The sequence below is a fragment of the Xiphophorus couchianus genome, chromosome 2 (assembly GCF_001444195.1).
Source record: "Xiphophorus couchianus chromosome 2, X_couchianus-1.0, whole genome shotgun sequence".
NCBI classification, from domain to species: Eukaryota; Metazoa; Chordata; class Actinopteri; order Cyprinodontiformes; family Poeciliidae; genus Xiphophorus; species Xiphophorus couchianus.
The window spans coordinates 1,408,561-1,429,326 of NC_040229.1; the positions used below are offsets into that span (position 1 = coordinate 1,408,561).

Here is a 20,766-nt window from a genome sequence, read left to right on the forward strand (position 1 = left end):
GACGCCTAATGTCTAGATGCCTACCGTCTAGACGCCTCACGTCTAGACGCCTATCGTCTAGACGCCTAACGTCTAGACGTCTCAACGCCTATCGTCTAGACGCCTAACGTCTAGATGCCTAACGTCTAGACGCCTAACGTCTAGACGTCTAGACGCCTAACGTCTAAACGCCTAACGTCTAGACGCCTAATGTCTAGACGTCTAACGTCTAGACGCCTAACGTCTAGACGCCTAACGTCTAGACGTCTAGACGCCTAACGTCTAGACGTCAATGTCTACACGCCTAACGTGTAGACGCCTATCGTCTAGACGCCTAAGTCTAGACACCTAACGTCTAGACGCCTAACGTCTAGACGTCTAGATTTCTAACGTCTAGACATCGATGTCTAGACGTCTTTAGACGTCTAGACTTTAGACGTCTGGACTTTGACGTCTGGACTTTGATGTCTAGACATTTTACGTCTAGACTTTAGACGTCTAGCCTTTAGAAGTCTAGACTTTGAGGTCTAGGCTTTGACGTCTAGACTTTAGACGTCTAGACTTTAGACGTCTAGACATTGACGTCTAGACTTTGACGTCTAGACTTTAATGTCTAGACTTTAATGTCTAGGACTACCAGGATTTTGAGAAATTCCTATCTCTAGCAAGAGGGGCCAAATTTGGTATCTTCCTAGAACTACCGAGAGAGGGCCAAACTGGGTTATTAGCATCCAAATGTGGCCAAACTGACAACTCTGAATGGTCTAATTAGCATCCCTGTAGATGTGACCATAGCCTGAGGGACTAGCAGGGGGGAGGAGAGCCAAACTCACTACATCAACTTTCACGCTGATTGTCCTTGGAAGTTGTCAGTAATGGCCTTATTTACATAACAAAGGCGCCTCTTCATACCCTCTCTTGGAGGGCCAAACTGGCCCCTCTCTGGTACCTAGCGGAAGATTCCCATTTTGGGAATCTTTGGTAGTTCTAGTGTTAACTCAGAATTCAGTATTTGGTGGAAAAACCAGGAGGTTTTCAATGACCTTCATTGCGGTGGGCTCTTCATTTTTTCCAGAGCTCTATGTAGCATTTTGATAACATAGTTAACTAACATAATTAGTTACTTAATTATGTTAAAAACTGGCGTTCCGTGCCTGGGAAACACATTCCACTGCCTCTTTAATGAGCCTGAAAGCGGTGAGAGTGAGAGCTGATGTCAGCAGCAGGCCGGAGATATCGAAGGCATTTTAAGTGATCTGATAATGAGAAGGAAAATGTCTGTGAGAACAGCAGCCTGGGGGGAGGCTCCAGCTTTAAAGTCATGACAAAAATTGCAACAGGAGTTACTTCTAGATGCAACTGAAGCTCAAAAGTCCTGCAACCCTGACAGAGCGGCAGAAAAACGGCCAGCCGTGGGGCGTGCTGTGGTGGCGCAGGGGGTTAGCACGCCCCACGTTTGGAGGCCTTAGTCCTCGACGCGGACGTCGCGGGTTCGACTCCCGGTCCCAACGACCTTTACCGCATGTCTTCCCCCCTCTCCTCACCCTCCTTCCTGTCTGCCTACTGTACAAAAAAATACGAGCCACTAGCGCCGCAAAAAGCTCTTCGGAGGAAAAAAAAAAAAAAAAGAAAAACGTCCAGCCGTTGCTCACATGGCTAACATGGCGTCTCATAATTAGCATTAGCGTCTCACTTGTTCTAACCGTGTGGTTTCTGACAAGGTCGTGACCTCCAGGATGTCCAAACTCTCAGTATGCAGAGATTTGCCCCCCTCCCAACCACTTAAGATGCATTAATATTGATATAAAAATCAGCAGTTCTTTTTTTCAGTTTATTTCTCAGTATAATGTGAATATTTGAAGTTACAGCTAAAGGAGCATCGCTATCTGTTTTTAAAAAGTAATTTCAGGAAACCTGAATGATTCAGAACTGGAATATTTGCATTAATGTCCACAACACGTAGTCTAATTCAAAAATAAAAGTAATCAAGCAATTCCAGACATGCTGTACCAGGAAACCAGCAGGTTGTATTAAATCTTCACTCTGAAGAGTTGCTAAAGTTTAAACTGAGCATCAAAATGGAGAAGAAATTAGATTTAATAGCTGAAAAACAATCTGATTGATAATTATAAATTACAAATGTACCTCGTCAGTTCTGATGTGTCTGTAGCTCGTAATGTCACCACTGTGTTGGGCCAAAGTTAAAATCTCTTTAGTGGAGTTTAACACATGTGCTGACCCAAAGACTCCACCAGGTGTTGCTGTTCCAACATTTACCCATCCACCTGCTGAACGTGGCGCTAATAATCAATTATTCTTACAGTAGACTGTGTGTTTATTTAAACAAAAACAAAATTAACTTTATTGTTCAGCCTGATTTCAACCCAACAAATCATCCAAAGCTATACAGGTACAGCTCAAATAATTAAAATGTTTGGGGAAAAAAATAAATATTTTTGTCTCTCATTTCATAAAGTGAAACTTATATTATAAAAAAATTATTAAAGATGCAATAAATTCATTCAGAAGGAGCCCCAACCTTCATAGAGTTCATAGAAATGAACAAACTGTTGACATTTCTGCTCAAAATAAACTTTTTTGTTGATCTGAGAAAAAAGGTTGAATTCTGAGATAAACACAAGTTGCTGATATTTTGACTCGTCCGTTTCAAACAGTATCTTCATGGTGCTCTGCAGCACGACGTGCTCCACTGCAGCCCATATGTCGAGCTAAAAGTGTTGCTTGTACCTCTTTGAGTTGCAGGCTTTAGATTACAGAGCGCTTGCATGCCTGGCATAAGCTCACACATACTGAACACACAGAGGGAGGTCGGCTCCCCTCGCTGCATGATCGATGATCGCTCCGGCTTTGGCTGATGAGTTTCCTGACTGTAGATCAGGAACCAATCATAAATCACCTCTGGAGTTTTATGAGGTGTTATCTAAGTACACATAATATTTGCTTTACTGTCCGTGAACTTTTTATTTATTTGGCATTCCAAAAGATGAGTAAAAAGCCTTGGTATTTATGGTTGCTATGGATACTTGACCAAAAGATGTTCCTCCTCATCTGTTACCATCGTCCTCTCTTTGCATTTCAGCAACAGAAACTCAAATCCTCATCCAGCTCTGAGCCCGTTTGGCTCTGCTGAATGGCTGTTTTTATGTCTTTCCCATTTTGCGGAGCAGCTAAGAGAAATGACTTCGTGTGTCGCGTTAAATCTGCTCCCCAGAGGAACAGGAAGCCGTGGATTAACAAATAAAACTACTGATTTACAAACAGTTTGCAGGAGTATGATGCTGTATGAATTCATCTGTCTCAAAATCTAACTTTGAGTTTTGTGTTTTCAGGTCTCCTGTCATCATCAGCCAGCCGTTTCCTGCGGACCACACCGTGTTTTTGTTGGTTTTTTCCACAGAGATCAACACCAATCAATCAGATTTCACTGGTAAATATCAACACGTTCGGTCAAACTTAAAGTTCTGATGTTTCATGTAATCTTATGCTAAAAAGTGCCTGAATAATTCACTGTTATTTCCTACGGGGGGCTGTTTTATAGTCTTTCTAAGATCTTAGTGTAGATCGCCTGTCACAAAAAGGAAAAATATAAAGAATGTGTGTGTTTACATGAATAATATAAAAGATTTAACATTAAAATAAACCATTTTTACTAGAAGAGCATGGATTAATAATGAATTCTCCACCTTTGATTAATTGAGGGCTGTCTCAAACATCAAAGTTAATCTACTGGGTCACTGCTGCCTGAGCCAAGCATGATTTCCATTGTTCAGGATGTACTGAGTGTCAACTGGCAGCGGTTAAAGTGATTCACATTCTGGCGTAACTTGTGCGGCCGTTTATTCTGGATCCACACGCCGCTTGTTGAGTGAGGTTGCGTGATGTTCTCCGCCGCTGAATGCTCCGTGTCCGCTGCTGTACTCCCGCCTTAATCCCACTAAATCCCGGGTTATACGGCAGCGAGGAGGTTCTGCTTCTCCAAGAAAGAGTCTGATTTCCAAGCTGGACCTTCAGGTGTTCTAAAAATGGGCCCATTTGACCCTTTGGACATTTTCACGCTGTTCTAGAAGACAATCAGAAAATGGTCATGAAATGTTTTGGTTTGGTTGCAAAAAAGAAATAAAATTAGTTCCAAAAATGTTTATTTTAAGAGATTTAAAAACCAGTGAAACATCCAGAATAATTACAGTAATTTGCATTTGAACTTGATCACATTTAGTATTTGCAGAAACTCTTTTTTGCTAATATTACAACTGTAAGTGTGTTGGGTGTATTTTTCTCTGTATTTTACATTTCTTGCCAAAAAATTCCCAGTTGGATTCAGGAAACGACTTGAAAACCTCTGAAGAAAACTCTGAGCGCAGCTTCCTTCTTCAAGAAATGTAACCAAACGTGGCGTAGCGTCAAATTTTAGCGCTTGTAGGATTTCTGATTTGTCTTTGGTAAAAGACCAGCTGAACCTTCGTGTTTGTTTTGGTTGTATTTACCCAGAATGCCCTGCACTGTTGCTCACTTTGTCCTTTTGGAGTGCTTGGTATTTCTATGCATTCAAACAGCACCAGAGTTCACTTCAACCAAACTAAGAGAGTGGCTGGTAGACGGACCAGAGTTTGGAAACAAACCCGACTCTCCAGGCAAATGAACTAGAGCTTAAAGCTGAACAGGGTTGGTGTGAACGCACCCTTAACTCCACAATAAGGCATTTTCTAGCATTAGTTCCCCTGTATTTTATTAATAGGCATCAGCATAAATGCATAACGTTCCATATTTTTATTTGGAAAACCATGGATCCAAATTAGCTTAAATGCTAGAGTCGTGTACAGCGCATCAAATGCTGACATTTATGTTTGAGTTTTTAAATTAAGTTTATTATTATCTCAGTTTATTTAATACTTTGTGTTAGTATATCTCATAAATCCCAATAAAACACACCGACATCCATACTTCTTAAGCGTTTAAACATAACGGTCTCCATAAACAGCGTTAGTTGCTGTGACTCATTCTGTTTTCCTCAGTAAGGTGCATGAAGACTGAACTCCCAGCCAGAACCCTGAAAGAATCTTTTTCTCCATCGTGGTTGTGACTCGGTGCAGCAGCCTGACCTCCTTCTCCGCGCCCTCACCGGCTACAGCGTAGAAGTTTATGATCCCGGCCGGCTGGTCGACGTACATGCCGATCCTGGAGCAGAACGGGACGTCGCTGATGTCTTCGTGGTCGCAGTCGAACCATATCTGGTAACAGCTGCCCGCCCAGCACAAACCCCAGGACTGCTCGTTTTCTCCCAGGCCGCTCATCCCAGAATACGCTCTCCTTGCTGCTTGGTCGTACGTAGCTCCCACCGCCACCCAGCCAGAAAACTCAACCTCCCAGTAAGCCCTGCGCTTCCAAATGCTCTCCTTGCATAACACCTGAATGAAAGAAGAAAAATAACAGAGAAGAAACAGTAAAACTTCAGCTACATTTGGCTTAATAGACCTGGAGAAACTCCTGCTAGTTTATTACTTAACGAGAATCAAACATGGAGAATCAACATTTAACTTTATACTTTACAAATCTGGAACAAACTTAGAAAGTACCTTCTACTGAGCAACCCAGAACAACTGGAACCAACATTTAGTTTTATACTTTCTAGTTTATCACTTTTATAAAGTGTGGTGTGTTTAATACTTTAGTCCACATGTGTCTAAAGTCAAAGTCAAGACCTGTGGGCCAAACCCGGTCCATAGCTTTTTTTGTGGCCCTCTGGACTCTAAACGGACCCACAGTTAAGATAAGTCTGTGCTTAAATATTATTTTATCAATCAAATCAAAGCAGTTTTTTTCCATTTTCTGCCAAATTACACCAGTCAGTCCCTCCTGTTTCTTTCAAATTATAATGGAAATGAACACAAAATCAACAAATCCCTGCAGTTTTTCATGCTAATACATAATTGTGAATTTGATGCAGATGTTTGGTCAAAAATGTTGAAAAACGTTGGATCTACAGTAAGTGACTGCTTGCTCCCACCTGCAGGTGGCGGTATTTCCTACTCCCACTAAACAGCTGCTTCAGCCTTTGTTGATGTGAAGTTATTAGTCATGATACTGTGAGTAATAAGAAGTCACATATAAACACAAATATTCCTAAATTAGTACCACAAACACTTTGATATGTATTGTGAAAAAACACAAAAACAATCGCAAAATCCTGGAGGGACTGAAAAGATTTACAATATAATTTAATTTTAAGAATTTATTTATATATTAACAATTTTGTTAGCAGGTTTTATCAATATATTCCGACACCTTTAAGAACATTGATGATCTTAATTTGGCCCAAAATGAAAATGAGTTTGACACCCCTGCCTGAGACCAACATTTAGCTTTATACTTTTAATTAAGAGAAACTCCTGTTGGTTTACTTAGCAACCCAGAACAAGAATCAAACATGGAGAACCAACATTTAGCTTTATACTTTTAATTAAGAGAAACTCCTGTTGGTTTACTTAGCAACCCAGAACAAGAATCAAACATGGAGAACCAACATTTAGCTTTATGCAAAGCTAGAACTCAACCCAGAACTACTGGACCAACATTTAGTTTTATACCTTACTAATCTAGAACAAACTTAAAATCCAGGGAAACCCCTATTAGTTTATAAATTATGGACTATTTATTCCTATTAAACATGCGGAACCAGTATTTATTTTTGTCTTTCCTTTGGCTTTGGTTTGTTTCTTTTTCCTTCTAATTCATGTAAAGCACTTTGAACTGCCTTGTTGCTGAAAATGTGCTACATACATAAAATGGCCTTGCCGTACCTTCCTCAAGCCGTTCGGACTCACCTGTGGAGAATATTCGTATCTCTCAGGTCCGTCCAGCACAGGACAAACCTCTTTGGTTCTGCGACAAACCTTCGAACCGCCGTCTGAAATCCACAGCAGCTTATTAGCTGTTTTATTATCCAAAGTCAGATTAATCCAATCTAGTGAAGAAAAAGAAAGTTGTTTTTTTCCCTTACAAATAATAAAACTAAAGTTAAAAATGTTCTTACTTTTCATCAGCTCAGCTCTGTTTCTGGGCTCTGGAATATCTGGTGAATAAACACAAAATCTCTCTACACAGGAAGAACGAATCATAATGATCGTAATGGTTTCATATCTGATGAGTTTTTTTACCTTCGTTTGTTGTTTCATTCTTTTTGGATTTACTAAATTTCCCTGCAAAGAGCAAACAACAGCTGCTGATTTAAGATTCCTGCTCAAGACGAATCTTATACCATGACCAAAGCACACAAACAAAAGAAAAAGGCTTTAAATCTTCTTTCCTGAGTTTCTCACCTGGTTTGGTTTTGTCAGGGAGGATTGCTGCAGAACTGGATTCCCTCTGCATCTCAATCTACATCCAAATCACCGAGAGAGAAAGTGGTAATTGTTTGTCTTCTGATTTAATTCTCAGGACAGCTGATGGTGCGTTCAGGAGCGTCTCTAAGATGTGTTGGGTTAGAGGAACGAGGGATCAGTCTTAGGTTGGGTGGAGCGGTTGGTACATGCCTGACCTGACATGCAGAGGAAGACTAATGTTGACATCCGACCTCAATGAAACATAAGGAGTCTGCTGAAAAGAACTTCCCTGGAAGCAAGATGGAGGCAGGATGAATAAATGATCATCGTTCTCAGCAGCAGCCTGTTCCGAACAAGGTGGGGACAGCGTGAACCGCCTGTAGGCGTTTTTACGAACGCCTACAGCATTCACAAAAAACGATTTTCTTGCTTGTTTTTGCTTCTTAGTCACAGTTAAACACAACCTCAGTAAAAATAAAAACAGTTTCCAGTTGGTTTGTTAAGATGTGAAACAGCAACCAGACATAAAACTAGTTTTTTGTTCACATCAACCTTGACTGCAAGAGTTTGTGATGAATGTCATTCACACTTTCATTCCACTCTTTCACAACTGTTTTAATTTAGACAAACAAAATGAGATCTGAAAATTATTTGATGTGTTTTTGAATAGAAAGGTTGTTATTTTGTAGATTTGATTCTAGTCTCATTAATATTTTGCTAGTTTCTTATTTTGGTTAGATCAGTCTTGTTCCTGTTGTTTGTCTTTAGTTCAGTCCTTATTAGTGGTCCTAGTGGTTTACTTATTGTGTCTAATTATTTTACTCACACTACTTTAATTATGTTTAGTGTGTTTTTCAGTTGGATTCATCTCCGAGTCTCCTGTGTGCCACTTTCTCTCCCTCTCCTCAGTCTGCCTTTTGCTCTCTGCAGTCAGTTAGCTCATCAGCCCCGGTCCTTTGTTTCAGTGTTCAGCCTCCCAGTATTTAAGTTCCTCTTTCTCAGTCACTCCTTGCTCAGTCTTAGGACTGGGCACTCCTGGATCTCCTTGTTAGCTTTTTCATGCTGGACTACGTTTTGTTTCTACTCTGGCTCTCTGTTTTGTAAATCACAGAGATTTACAAAAGAATCTCATCAACTCTCCACTTCTGCTGCTCTTGCATTTGAGTCCTACTTTAAAACTTCACCTCAAGACAAAGATGGCCTCTTTTTTTGTAGTGACCATGTTAGTAATCAGAGTAAAACAGCCGTTTGGTGGTATATAATTTATTTAAACTTTTGCTTGGCATTCTCAACATAACCGCCGTATACATTCAAACTACATTGGAGAAAGCACACAATTATATGATACAAAACATATTGGTGCTAACATAGAGTGGTTAAAAAAATACTCCTGATAGGTTTCTTAGTGTATTATTTTATGTAGCTCCCTATACTTCTGTTTTTAAAGATTCGGCCAAGGTGCAACCAACCCGCCTACTCTTCTATGAAAGGCTTTGAGTTTATGTGACTAAACTCCCTGCAGTGTCAATAAAAACAACAAAAATGTATTTATTTTTCTAACTTTCAGAGATTCTTACTAAATAAAAACATTTTATTCACTCTGCAGTCTTTACTAAGTTGCTACTTAAGTGTTCTTTGTTCATTTTACCAGTATGCTAAATAGCATTTAACTGCGAGAAAAAACTGCCCTCGCCCAGTTAAAGAGCCACATTTCTCTATTATTTTCACTCACAACATCAAGTTAAAATAACAACTTATTTTACTGTAGAATAAATTAAATTCTAGTTTCAAATCACATGAACCAAATTTCTGATCTGATGATGAATTTTATTAAACATCATAAACCAAATATAGTCTCTATGAATTGGCAATAATATATGTACAGAGTAAGAGCTGTACAGTACAGCTTTTACTTGTCCTGTATTCGTTTGTATTCCCTGTTAGATTTTCTGATCTACTCCTCCTTCTGTAGGATCAGGCAGTAGGAGTTTGTCCCCACCCAGAATCCTGGCAGCAGCTTCTGCTGGAAGCAGCTCCTGACCTGGTGCAAAAGTTTCACCTCCTTTCTGACTGCGCCTTCCTCTTCCTCCTCTTCCTCTTCAACAGCATAGAAGCTCAGTAAGCCAGCAGGCTGGTCAGCGTACACACCGATGGTGGCGTGATGGGGAATCCCGTTGATCTCTTCCTTCTGGCCCTGGTGCCAGACTTGGTAGCCAGAGCCGCTCCACTCCAGGCCCCAGGATTCGTGGTTCTCGCCGAAGCCGCAGGGCCCTTCGCTGTTCCTCCGTCCCGCTCGTTCAAACGCAACTCCGATCACGACCCATCCAGACGACCGCACCTCCCAGTAGCCTCGGAAACCCCCGATACCTTCTCTGCAGAGAACCTGTTTGAGAACAGAACCAGTTACATCAAATGAAGGATCATCGTATGTCGTTTCACCTGATTTTAAGTGTGAACACTAATCCCATCTGCACTGCAAACATTTGAGCAACATTCAGTTGTGTCTACTATCTTCTTCTCTTTTATACAAATAAATTTAGTGAGTTTTTGAACCTAAATATTTGAGTTTGTGAAAGATAAACTTACAGCAGTAAGTTGTGTGAACTTTTTATCAAGAGTTGAATAAACTAGAGTTTTTAGGTTAGCACTTAAAAAACTGAAAGAAGAAAAAGACAGGAGTGGGAACTATTTCCCAGAATGCTTAGCGGCGTGTTTTTGTTTCCTGAGATGAAGCGTTACATTGATCTGACTCTTGTGTTATTAAGGCAAATGTTTATTTTAATGCAGCTGACAGTTTGCAAAGCTTGAGGATAATGTCCTGATCACACTAAATGTTTCTGAGCTGAATTCATTGAGATGTTTCATAAAATTCATCATCAGATCAGAAATTTGGTTCATGTGATTTGAAACAAGAATTTAATTTATTCTAAAGTAAAATAATGTAAGTTGTTATTTTAACTTGATATTGTGAGTAAAATAATAGAGAAATGTGTCTCTTTAACTGGGTGAGGACAGTTTTTTTTCTTGCATTTTGTGAAATAATTATTTGGTTTAAATTGTTGCATTACGTTAAAATTCACAATTCACGATTAATGAACTTAAAAAAACAATGTTTAGACAACTTGTCTCTTGTTGTTAAATCAACTTCATGAACTTTAATTTCTGAGTTAAAACCAAAATTATTTTCTTGTTGACTTAAATTGCATTTTCACATTAAACCATCTAATGTTTTACAGTGTAACTTTACCTGTGGGGTGTACTCGTATCGCTCTGGTCTGTCTAATACTGGACATGTAATGTCATCAGTCATACGGGCGACTTTAGCGCCATCATCAGTGATCCACAGCATCTTATTGGCTGTTCTGTCATCCAAAGTCAGGTTAACCCAGTCTGAAATAAAAAGAACAATAACTGAAATATTTCAAACCACTGTGCACATTCTGAATTAGTGAAAGGTCTGACTATATTTATGTGTATCTTTGTAAAGGACAGCCAAAGAAAACAACTTATATTAAAAAATCACAGCTGTTTGATTTATGCATAATGTCCAGGACAAAAAATAACGTCTGCTCAAAACTTCTTCAGATATATTCACATATATTGTCTCGATTTTTTATGTAAGTTACAAGTTCAGTTAACGCTTTGTACATCAAAATAATTTATAATTCTGCTGTGTTTTATGATACGTAGCATAACCTATACCTGCAGAAATCTGACATTATTCCTCCAGCTGGATGCTGTAATTGAAATAATATAAAAAGTAAAACAGTTTTCTCTATAATTTTGAACTGCATCAGCTGTAATGTTTGAGTTTGCATGTATTTGGTGCAGAATGCTTCGTGTATCCAGTGCAGAATAAAGGAGATGGCACCGCTTTATGGATTCCTCCTTATGTTTTTATATTTAAAAAATGTTCTTACGTTTGATAAGATCAGCTCGACATTTTGGTTCTGGAATATTTGGCTCGTAGTCGGGAACCTTTGCTAAAAAAAAGAAAAAGAGAGATGGATTTGCAAAGGTAACGTTTTTTTTATTTTAACATCATGCCATTAACTCTGATTACCTGTAGGTGTGTTTCCAGCTTTGGATTTCTTTGCTGAAGAATCTAAGAAACACAAAAATACAAAATAAATTCAGTCAGATCAGCCGATGATGAGCTCAAGTTCTTCAGAAGTCAGACATACACTGTAAAACATTAGAAGGTGGTTTAACTTGAAAATGAAAGTCCCTGAAAATGCAATTTAAGTCAACGAGAAAATAGTTTTGCTCTTAACTCAGAAATTAAAGTACATGAAGTTGATTTAACCAGAGACAATTTGTCTAAACATTGTTTTTTAAGTCCATTAATCTTGAATTGTGAGTTTTAACTCATTGTTGCAATTTAGACCTAATAATTATTTCACAATATGTGAGAATAAAACTGCCCTCACTCAGTTAAAGAGCCACATTTCTCTATTATTTTACTCACAATATCAAGTTAAAATAACAACTTATTTTACTGTAGAATAAATTAAATTCTTGTTTCAAATCACATGAACCAAATTTCTGATCTGATGATGAATTTTATGAAACATCTCAATGAATTCAGCTCAGAAACATTTAGTGTGATCAGGACATTTGCAACTAAATGCGACTCAAATGTTTCCCAGTGTATTTTGACTTAAAAAGTCGTATTTTTCCTCCAGCCAGTTGGTGCCAGGTGGTTAAAATTTCACCTCACATGTTTTAGCGGCTCAAAGCTCAGAGCAGATTATCAGGCGAGATGAATGATACGATTTGTTTGTATAAATCAGATAAGCCGGGCAACCTGATCCAGCAACTGTGTACTTTTTGTAAACAGCAACTGTGGATTTCTGGGAGGTTTTCCAAAAATATCAACCCTAAATAAGCACAAGTTGCTGTAATATAAACTATAAATGATGATCAAATCTTACCTTTAAGTAGGAGATGAATTAATCTACATACTACTGTCATTACCAATACTTTGATTTTATAGATAAATATGTTTTTTTTAAATTATGTATATCAAGACGAACTCTTAAAACTCCTAGCATTAAGTTGTCAAAACTGGCACACTTTGTTACTGAGTTACTTATTGTAACAGTTCTCATATTTAATCATCTCAGAACATTAAGTCCATGAAGATGAATTATTGGTATGAAATTTAAGAATGAATATGACATAATAAATCAACGTGTCATTGTCCTCATTCAGTCCTTTCACACGTTTCTTGCTGTCCACACTTTTACAGCAGGACGTTTGTCACGTCTGTCAGTTGGTTTGAATCTGTTTGCTGATTGGAGGCAGGAGAGGCTGGGAGGACGAACACCTGCCTGGACGTAACAGCAGGAGATGAAAACAACACATTTCGATGTCCTCGTTGCAAACCAACACCAACCTAAATACTTGGCGCCTAAACGTTGCCACCGTCTCAACTTCTATGAGACCTTTTGATCTCATTTACTGACAAGTGTCTGAGACCTTGAAGTGTTTCAGTGAGTCATGAGTGTGTGTATATATACACATGTACCCATAAACTAGTAAGCCGTGTCCTAGGTTTCTCAGGTATAAATATAGATATACCTCGTCAACAAGGGAAATACAAGAGAACGTGCAATTCAAGTAAGGGAGAGATGTGTTTTCTGGAAATGTCTGCAAGAAAATAGTTCCTCAGGGTTTGGTTTTGGGTCCTCCATCTTTGCTTTATGATGATTAGTGGTGGCGTTTCATCCTTTATTTATCGTTTTTTTTTTTTTTTAGAATGTTATCAGTGTCCGTTTTACCTCATATGGTGTGCCTAAATGTAATGTGAGTTATTTTTATACAACTTTTCGAACAACTGACTCTCATTCAGCGACGAATTTTCCCCAACAGATTCATATTTTGCTGTAGTGCAGCAAAATAGCCAATCGTGTGGTTGCTAGGGAAAAAATTATAAATATTTGGTCGATCATCATCACTGAATTCAATGTTTTTGGGGTGTACAAAAAAAAGGGGAAAGTTTTTAATTGCTATGGGGATAAATTCAAAATTCTCCATTGGATGGCAGATTTACTTCATCTTCTGTTGTCCAGCGTGTTTAACTAGTTTTAGCTACAATATGATTCTTTTTTTCTGCTGTGTAGTTTTCATTGATAGTTGTGAACGTTGCTGTGGCGTGGATGACGTCACGCTCGCCTGAACTCCGCCCACTCCGCCATGAAAATAACCAATGCGCTCATTTAAAGCTAGTCAAAAAAACAGGCATCCGAAATCTGATATCGCTTCTATTTAGTTAATTTTACTTTTAAAATGGCCACCGGGTGCTCAGAGGTCGGCTGCACAAACAGACAAGGAAAAATACCAAACTTGTCATTTTACTGCAAAACTTTTAATGAGGAAAGATCCGGCGGCGATGGATAGCAGCTGTGAATAATAAGGACTGGCAGGCCTCGGTGTAATGGCGGATTTGCAGCGAAGGCTTTTTACAAGGTAAGAAGATTAAAGTCCATGTACTTTATACGTAAGAATGATGAGAAATATGTCAAATATTGCTTTATGGAGAAGGTGCAAATAACCACTGGTAACCATGGAGACAATGCCGCGCAGTCATGTAGCCTAGCATGTAAAAAATACTAGTTAGCATCTCCGCTTTTGTACGTTTCAGTGTTGCTCCGGTGTAAAGGGAAACTGTTTATGACGTAGCGACGTAAATCATGTGCTGTGAATTCAGGCAAAGTCATTAATTTGACGAACACGTCAGGAGGGAGAAGGAATGGGCCGGTTTCTAAGCTAGCTGTTTCCAACTGTTGTAAATCCCGCTGTTTATGAGCCCCAGCCAACAAGTAGAAGCCATAAATAAACTGGCAAAACCAGCTGAGGAAAACAATTTCCTCCGTTTCCTCTGTTCAGCACTCCCGACCCTCACGAATAATTAAGTGACGTAGCTGCAAAGGGTCTCTGGTTAGTGTGATGCTAATGCTGTTCTCTATAAATGTTCATAAGATTTTTAAAAAAAAAATTGTTAACGATGATGATGCTCCTATCAGGTTTTTTTTAATTATATTGGTGTAATAATGTTCATGTTTGGCTGATTTAAAGATGTTTCTTGGTAAGATGTGGTTTTGTTCCAAAATGGAGCTGAAATTCTGTTTGCTGACTCAGATTTATGAGCATTTATTTGTGGTTGTTGTATTTTGCTTCCAGCAGAATCTGATCATTCCTTCAGGTTTGCTTGTAATCATGTTTATTTCATCCTGTAGAAATGTGTTTTAGTTTTCTCCTGTTTGGTGCCATCAGTTGATTTTCAAAAGTTCAGTTTTGATAGAATTTAGTCTATTATTTGCACAGATTTAAATTTATAGAAAATCATACATTAGTTTGGCATTTTTCACATTTTAAAGTCAGATTTATTGTTACTGTAGCAGTTGACAAAGATTAGTGGTTCAATTCTTTTCAACAAACCTTTTACTTCTAGCTTATTTAGCAATTTATGCTATTTTTGACCATTTAACTCCTGAACTAGAAGACTAGGGAGGGAACAATGGGGTTGTAATCGACTGTATCCTCAAAATATTACTATCATACAGCAAAGAGTGTTAAATCTTTTTAATAGGATGATGCTGCTGCTTGCAGACCTCTGCTGCCAGGAAGTAAAACTGTCTTACGCCCTCTCATAATGACAGGCATGAAATTGCTAATTGAATTGCTGTGCTTTACATGCAGACATAAACTCCAGTGACCCCTTCACTCAGGATCTGCTTCAGAAGATAATAAACAGCTTCCAGAACCTCACAATTCATTTAATTAGATGTATTTAGCTGAATATTTATGTGAAGTCATACATTGATCTTTTTCCTGTATAAAATGATGGAAAGAAAGCTCACCTTTATCTGAGTTTTGGGTTTCAGAGATGATTCTGTTGGTGGTCGGCATCTTTACAGAAGATCCTGAAGGAGACTGACTGAGAAGGAATTAATCTGATGATGATGATGTTGACGAGTTTCCTTAGCTAGACCCTGCAGCAGCTAAATGCTGCCCATATATACCTTTAGAGGCATGCAGAGGTTAAGCAGATGGAGACGTAGGCAGTTCTTACCAATAGAAGAGGAAGGGAGGAGATTTGTGAACTAAAGAGGTTTTTTACCTTTAAATGGTTCAGCTGGAGGCAAGGAAGCCCCGCCTCCTTCCCTCTGCTGTACCGAAGACTTCAACACACTGCAGCGACGACACAGATGTTGGTGTGCAAGAACACACACTACATGCCTGAACACACACCTATAGACATGAATAGATTTCCATGCAAATTCTGTCATGTCTCTTCTATGATGCATGAATCTCAGAGGCGTTCCTGGTGTCACACATAAAGCAAGCTCCAAGTGATGTAACTAGAACTTAACAAGAACCTCACTGAGTCATTTTATTTACTACTTAAAAATATTTAAAAACTAAATTTTTGTGTTTTAATTTGACTTTCTCCAGCTGAACAGAAACAGAACTGAAGTTTTTATCTGTGGACCTAAAGAGGAACGATCTAGAGCAGGGGTCTCAAACTCCAGTCCTCAAGGGCCGCTGTCCTGCAACTTTTAGATGAGCCTCTGCTGCACCACCTGAATAGAATAATTAGGTCATTACGGCTCTGGAGAACTGATCTACACAAGGAGGAGGCCATTAAGCCGTTTCATTCCAGTGTTTTGTACCTGTGGCTCATCTAAAAACTGCAGGACAGCGACTGGAGGACTGGAGATTAAGACCCCTGATCTAGAGTCAAAGCGCAGCTTCAGTTATTACAGCTGGAAGCTAGAGAACAGGATGAAATCTGTGTGTAGTGATGAACTTTGACCTCAACATTCAGAGACACATAAAGACAGTTACAAAGTTGGTCTTCCATCACCTGAAGAGAAACTCATCCATATATGTTTATCTTTAGTCACATTACTGCAGCAGAGTCTTCACAGGTTAAAAAATCAGTCAGATCCAGAACGCTGCTGCTGGTGTTCTGACTAAAACCAGGAAGACAGAGAACATCACCCAGTTCTACAGTCCACTGACAGAACAGACTTTAAAATACTGATGTTAGTTTATAAATCACTGAACGGCTTAAAGATCTGCTGCTGCTGGATCAACCTTCCAGACCCCTCAGCTCTTCTGGTTCTCTGCATCCAGAACCAGAACCAAGCAGCATTCAGATTCTGTTTACCACAAATCTGGAACAAACTTCCAGAAAACTGCAAAACAGCCGAAACTCTGAATTCCTTTAAATCAAGGCTAAAAACCCATAGAGTTACTTTTGATTAGTAATAAGTGTAAAATTGATCAGCATTTTTGATGTGTATTTACTTGATAATTTTGATTATGAAATTTGACAAAACGTAATGTTAATTGCTTCACGTTCTTATGTTGTAAAGGCCTTTGAACGGCCTTGTTGCTGAAATGTTCTGCACAAATAACCTTGAACTTGAACGATGTCAGAGATTACTATTTGGCTTTTAATACATTGTATTCTATTACCCTATTAACTCTGCGTGAAAATGCAACATGTGTCAGTTTTTACTTTGAATAATTACTCTGTGTAGTTAAGTTTACCCTACATAGTTTATTTATTGTAGGCTCCCTTGGTCCCGATATAAGTACCTACTTTATCACGACATCGGGTTGTCACACCAGATAGCTCTGATCATGCAGCGCGGTGAAATAAAAGGCATGCACCTGCTCATAAACCCGCTCTGAGCTTCGCTCTGCAGGCCGGGTGTTGGAGGTGTTTACTGTTGTTGGCCATGAGCCCAACCTCATGTCATGCTGCTGCATCCTTCTAATGTTCCTGCAGCAGAAACACCGAGCAGAACATACCAGACACGTTACAGTATCTGACCCGGTTTCTAGGAGCTTGACCGTAAGGAGCAGCGATGGGGACGGGGTCTGCGTGTGAGGGTTTCATTTCCACCCATTCATATTTCACCAGGGAGCATGAAGTGATGACAGGCCGGCAGGCGAAGCCACATGTTGACTTTACTTTGTCCACTTAATAAGACGTAAGATTTTTATTTCTCATTATGTTTCTAGAACATAACGACACTGGAGAGGTACCAGTGATGTAACTGGAAGTAATGAAGAACCTTGTTGTCTCTCTTTATTTACTACTTGAAAATATTTTAAAAGTGCATAAAACATTAGAAGGTGGTTAAACTTGAAAATGAAAGTCCACCTGCTGCCTAGAAAATGCAATTTAAGTCAACAAGAAAATAATTTTGGTTTTAACTGAGAAATTAAAGTTCATGAAGTTGATTTATCAACAAGGGACAAGTTTTCTAAACATTGTTTTTAAGTTCATTAATCTTGAATTGAGAGTTTTAACTTAATGCTGCAATTTAAACCAAATAATTATTTCACAATATGAAAGAAAAAAAATTTTGCCCTCACCCAGTTAAAGAGACACATTTCTCTATTATTTTACTCACAATAACAAGTTAAAATAACAACTTATTTTACTGTAGAATAATTAAAATTCTAGTTTCAAATCACATGAACCAAATTTCTGATCTGATGTTAATTTTATGAAACATCTCAATGAATTCAGCTCAGAAACATTTAGTGTGATCAGGACATTATCCTCAAGCTTTGCAAACTGTCAGCTGCATTAAAATAAACATTTGCCTTAATAACACAAGAGTCAGATCAATGTAACGCATTTCATCTCAGTGGAAGTGCAACAAAGGTAGAAACTCAACCTCTGTTATTTAGATCTGATCATCTGAAATGAACCAACAGTCTTTAGTTTTGTTCCGAGTGTCATTTTATTCCTTCATCCATTTTCCAGACAGTAGATTAATATTTAAATGGATGACAACAGTTAATCTCAGAGAATGCTTCAGATCTTTCTGGGAAGTGAAATATTCAGGCTGGATTGTTCCCCAATCTGCCTGTAAATGGGCAGGAGGAAGGAAAACCAAACCTGTTTCTCATAAAAACACACAGAACGTCTTACTGAATCCATTCAAAGAAATAAAGAACACACTTTTTTTAGAATTGGATTTTGTTCCTGTGACATCCTGAGCTGTGATTTAGAGGTTTAGGTTTGCTGCGATTCATCACTGCCACGTGACGCATTCAGACTGTATCACACTCAGCTGCTCTGGATCTTTCATTCTTCACCCTCCATGTTAGCAGCACCAAGCAGATCCACAGGATCAAGCTGGTGACAGGAAAGAAGATCCTGACATCCTGATAGTGAGCTGGACCACATGCGGGTAATTCTCACGAACATGGTCCAACTCATAGCAAAAATTAAAAAACATTATATACACACAAAAACACTCTTTATAAAATGGATACTAATTTTACTTTTTACTGTAAAATTATAATCTATATGCACATTTTCTAGGTATTTTTAAACATTTTATTCTAACTTTGAGCAAATAAATTCATTACCGTAACACAATTTCCATGAAGAAATTAGAAACCACAAAACCTTTTTTTTTCACATTTTTTGAACACCAAGCACTTCAGTGTGCACAAAGAGACAGATATAAACAAAAATAGGCATTTTTAGCAAAATGTTTTATTTTACTGCAAAAAATAATGTCATTACCGTAACAGTGATGCAAATTTCAAAGTTAATTTTGATTGTGATTTTGTATCAAATCATTACATTGAAAAAACAATATAACCATATTATAAAGGGTCTGGCACATTTCATCAAGGGGTTAAAATATAAAAGTAATTCATATAACTAATCTAAATAAATCCTCATAAAGTTAACATAGCGGTAATGAAAAAACATATGTCGGTAATGAATAGCAATGTTTCGGTAGTGAACCCTTCATAACTATATTAATATTGAACTACACAAACAATAAATAAAACATACATTTGCAAATTTTATTTAAGTTTATTAAGTCGACATTCACAAACTGAACAGAAAAATAGTCCCATATTTGCGTCACAGTACTTACAGTAACAGCTATAAGGACTAGGAAGTGAATCGGAAGTGTCTTGCTGATGAACAGGTAGGCAGTGGTTCAGAAATAGTACAAACTGAAGTAATATTTATTTAAAATAAATGGGCAACATTACAATAGTGCTATAGTGCACTGCTTAAAATTGTTCATATTTGTGAATTTGTTTGAAGCAAAACAAATTCACAAAAAACAATGAGAAACAATGAGTTTGATTTAGGGTAAATGCAAAAGCAAACAAGGCACAGGGAGATGATAGGTCATCAGAAGAGAGGCACAGAGAGAAAAAAGATATCGAACTATATTCAAAATAACAGGAGACACAACTGGGAAATGACTGTATTCATGTATTTTTTCAACTTTGTGCTAGCAAATGTCTAGTGATACAACACTGTGTGAAAAAGAAGAATACAAAACCCCACTCAGATAAACAGGAAACAATGCTAGTACACAAGAAATCACATATTTCATAAGTTTAAAAAAAAAATCCTTCTCATTAACACTGGTAAATGACAATGTAAGAGGGCCATTGTAGATAGGAAGAAAGAGTAAATTTCTGCCAAAAAATGTAATTTTATTTTTAAATGTCAGAATCTTTCTGAGTTTTGAGTTCAAGAAGTCAAACAATTTACTACAAAAACTCATGAAATTTTGAGATTAAAATCAGAAATTTTTGAGAAACAAATGTGGAACTTTTTGTTCCACATCCAAAAGTTACAAATTTACTTGTATATTCTACAAAATTTGAGATTTTTTGGTGGAAATTTTTTCCGTCCTTTGTTTCTATCTACAGCTGCCTTAATATGCCAATGTAGCTAATAATTCATTGGACTTTCTTTTTGAACTTGGCCTAGATTTCTGACACCACACAGAAGTGTCTTGCGGATGAAGAGGTAGGCAGTGGTTCAGGAATAATTTCTTTGATGTCATCCAAATAATACCACACCTTCTCACCAGCAAATCTTATTGATGGGATGTAGAAGCGGTTGTCTCCCGCACAGCTCATTGTATCAACCTCATACTGACCACTGGCAATCTGGATTAATGAAGCAAAAAAACATTTATCAACTGCGTTTTTCAAAGACAATTTGATTATTACATGATCATTACCTCCACATTACATGTTGACAATCTGAATCCAATACTTGCACACCTGACTTCCCATTCTCCACTCAGTCTTAAACCTACCTGTGTTACTGTGCAAGTATAGAGGTCTCCGTCATAGTCCACAAGGACCCATGTTGCTACTTTGATGGTCTCTTCAGATTCCCTTTGAGTGAAAACAAACTCCTTTGGGGAGAAGCAGTCACAAGAGTGACTACAGAAGTACGAGACCTCTCGAAATCTAATATTTCCTGGGTCAGTAGCAACAACCTGTGGAGACATGTTTAGTTTTGTCTGCAAAAACATGAAAAGGTCAGGTCTGTATTACATTTTTTGTAATTTTTCACACCCTAACTCTTGATTCCGCCCTCTTCTGTTCACTTCCTTTTGCGCTTCATATTAGCTGATGT

General features: G+C 38.2%; 2 protein-coding genes and 1 long non-coding RNA gene across 3 annotated transcripts; 1 reads left to right on the forward strand and 2 right to left on the reverse strand.

Moving 5' to 3' along the window:
* The first annotated feature begins 1,865 nt into the window (after nt 1-1,865).
* On the forward strand, nt 1,866-9,314 carry LOC114135257 (uncharacterized). Its single transcript, XR_003593571.1, has 4 exons — nt 1,866-1,878; nt 7,548-7,557; nt 7,811-7,813; nt 9,205-9,314. It is a non-coding gene; the product is annotated as an uncharacterized LOC114135257 (long non-coding RNA).
* On the reverse strand, nt 4,123-7,696 carry LOC114135249 (tripartite motif-containing protein 16-like protein). The gene is made up of 5 exons (XM_028002356.1): nt 7,317-7,696; nt 7,155-7,196; nt 7,031-7,069; nt 6,822-6,961; nt 4,123-5,405 (listed from the first exon to the last, which is right to left on the reverse strand). The coding sequence occupies exons 1-5, from the start codon at nt 7,366-7,368 to the stop codon at nt 4,995-4,997; spliced, it is 684 nt and encodes a 227-aa protein (XP_027858157.1). The 5' UTR covers nt 7,369-7,696; the 3' UTR covers nt 4,123-4,994.
* On the reverse strand, nt 9,246-15,341 carry LOC114135239 (stonustoxin subunit beta-like). The gene is made up of 5 exons (XM_028002347.1): nt 15,185-15,341; nt 11,383-11,424; nt 11,240-11,302; nt 10,567-10,709; nt 9,246-9,702 (listed from the first exon to the last, which is right to left on the reverse strand). The coding sequence occupies exons 1-5, from the start codon at nt 15,231-15,233 to the stop codon at nt 9,274-9,276; spliced, it is 726 nt and encodes a 241-aa protein (XP_027858148.1). The 5' UTR covers nt 15,234-15,341; the 3' UTR covers nt 9,246-9,273.
* Nucleotides 15,342-20,766: the final 5,425 nt, after the last annotated feature.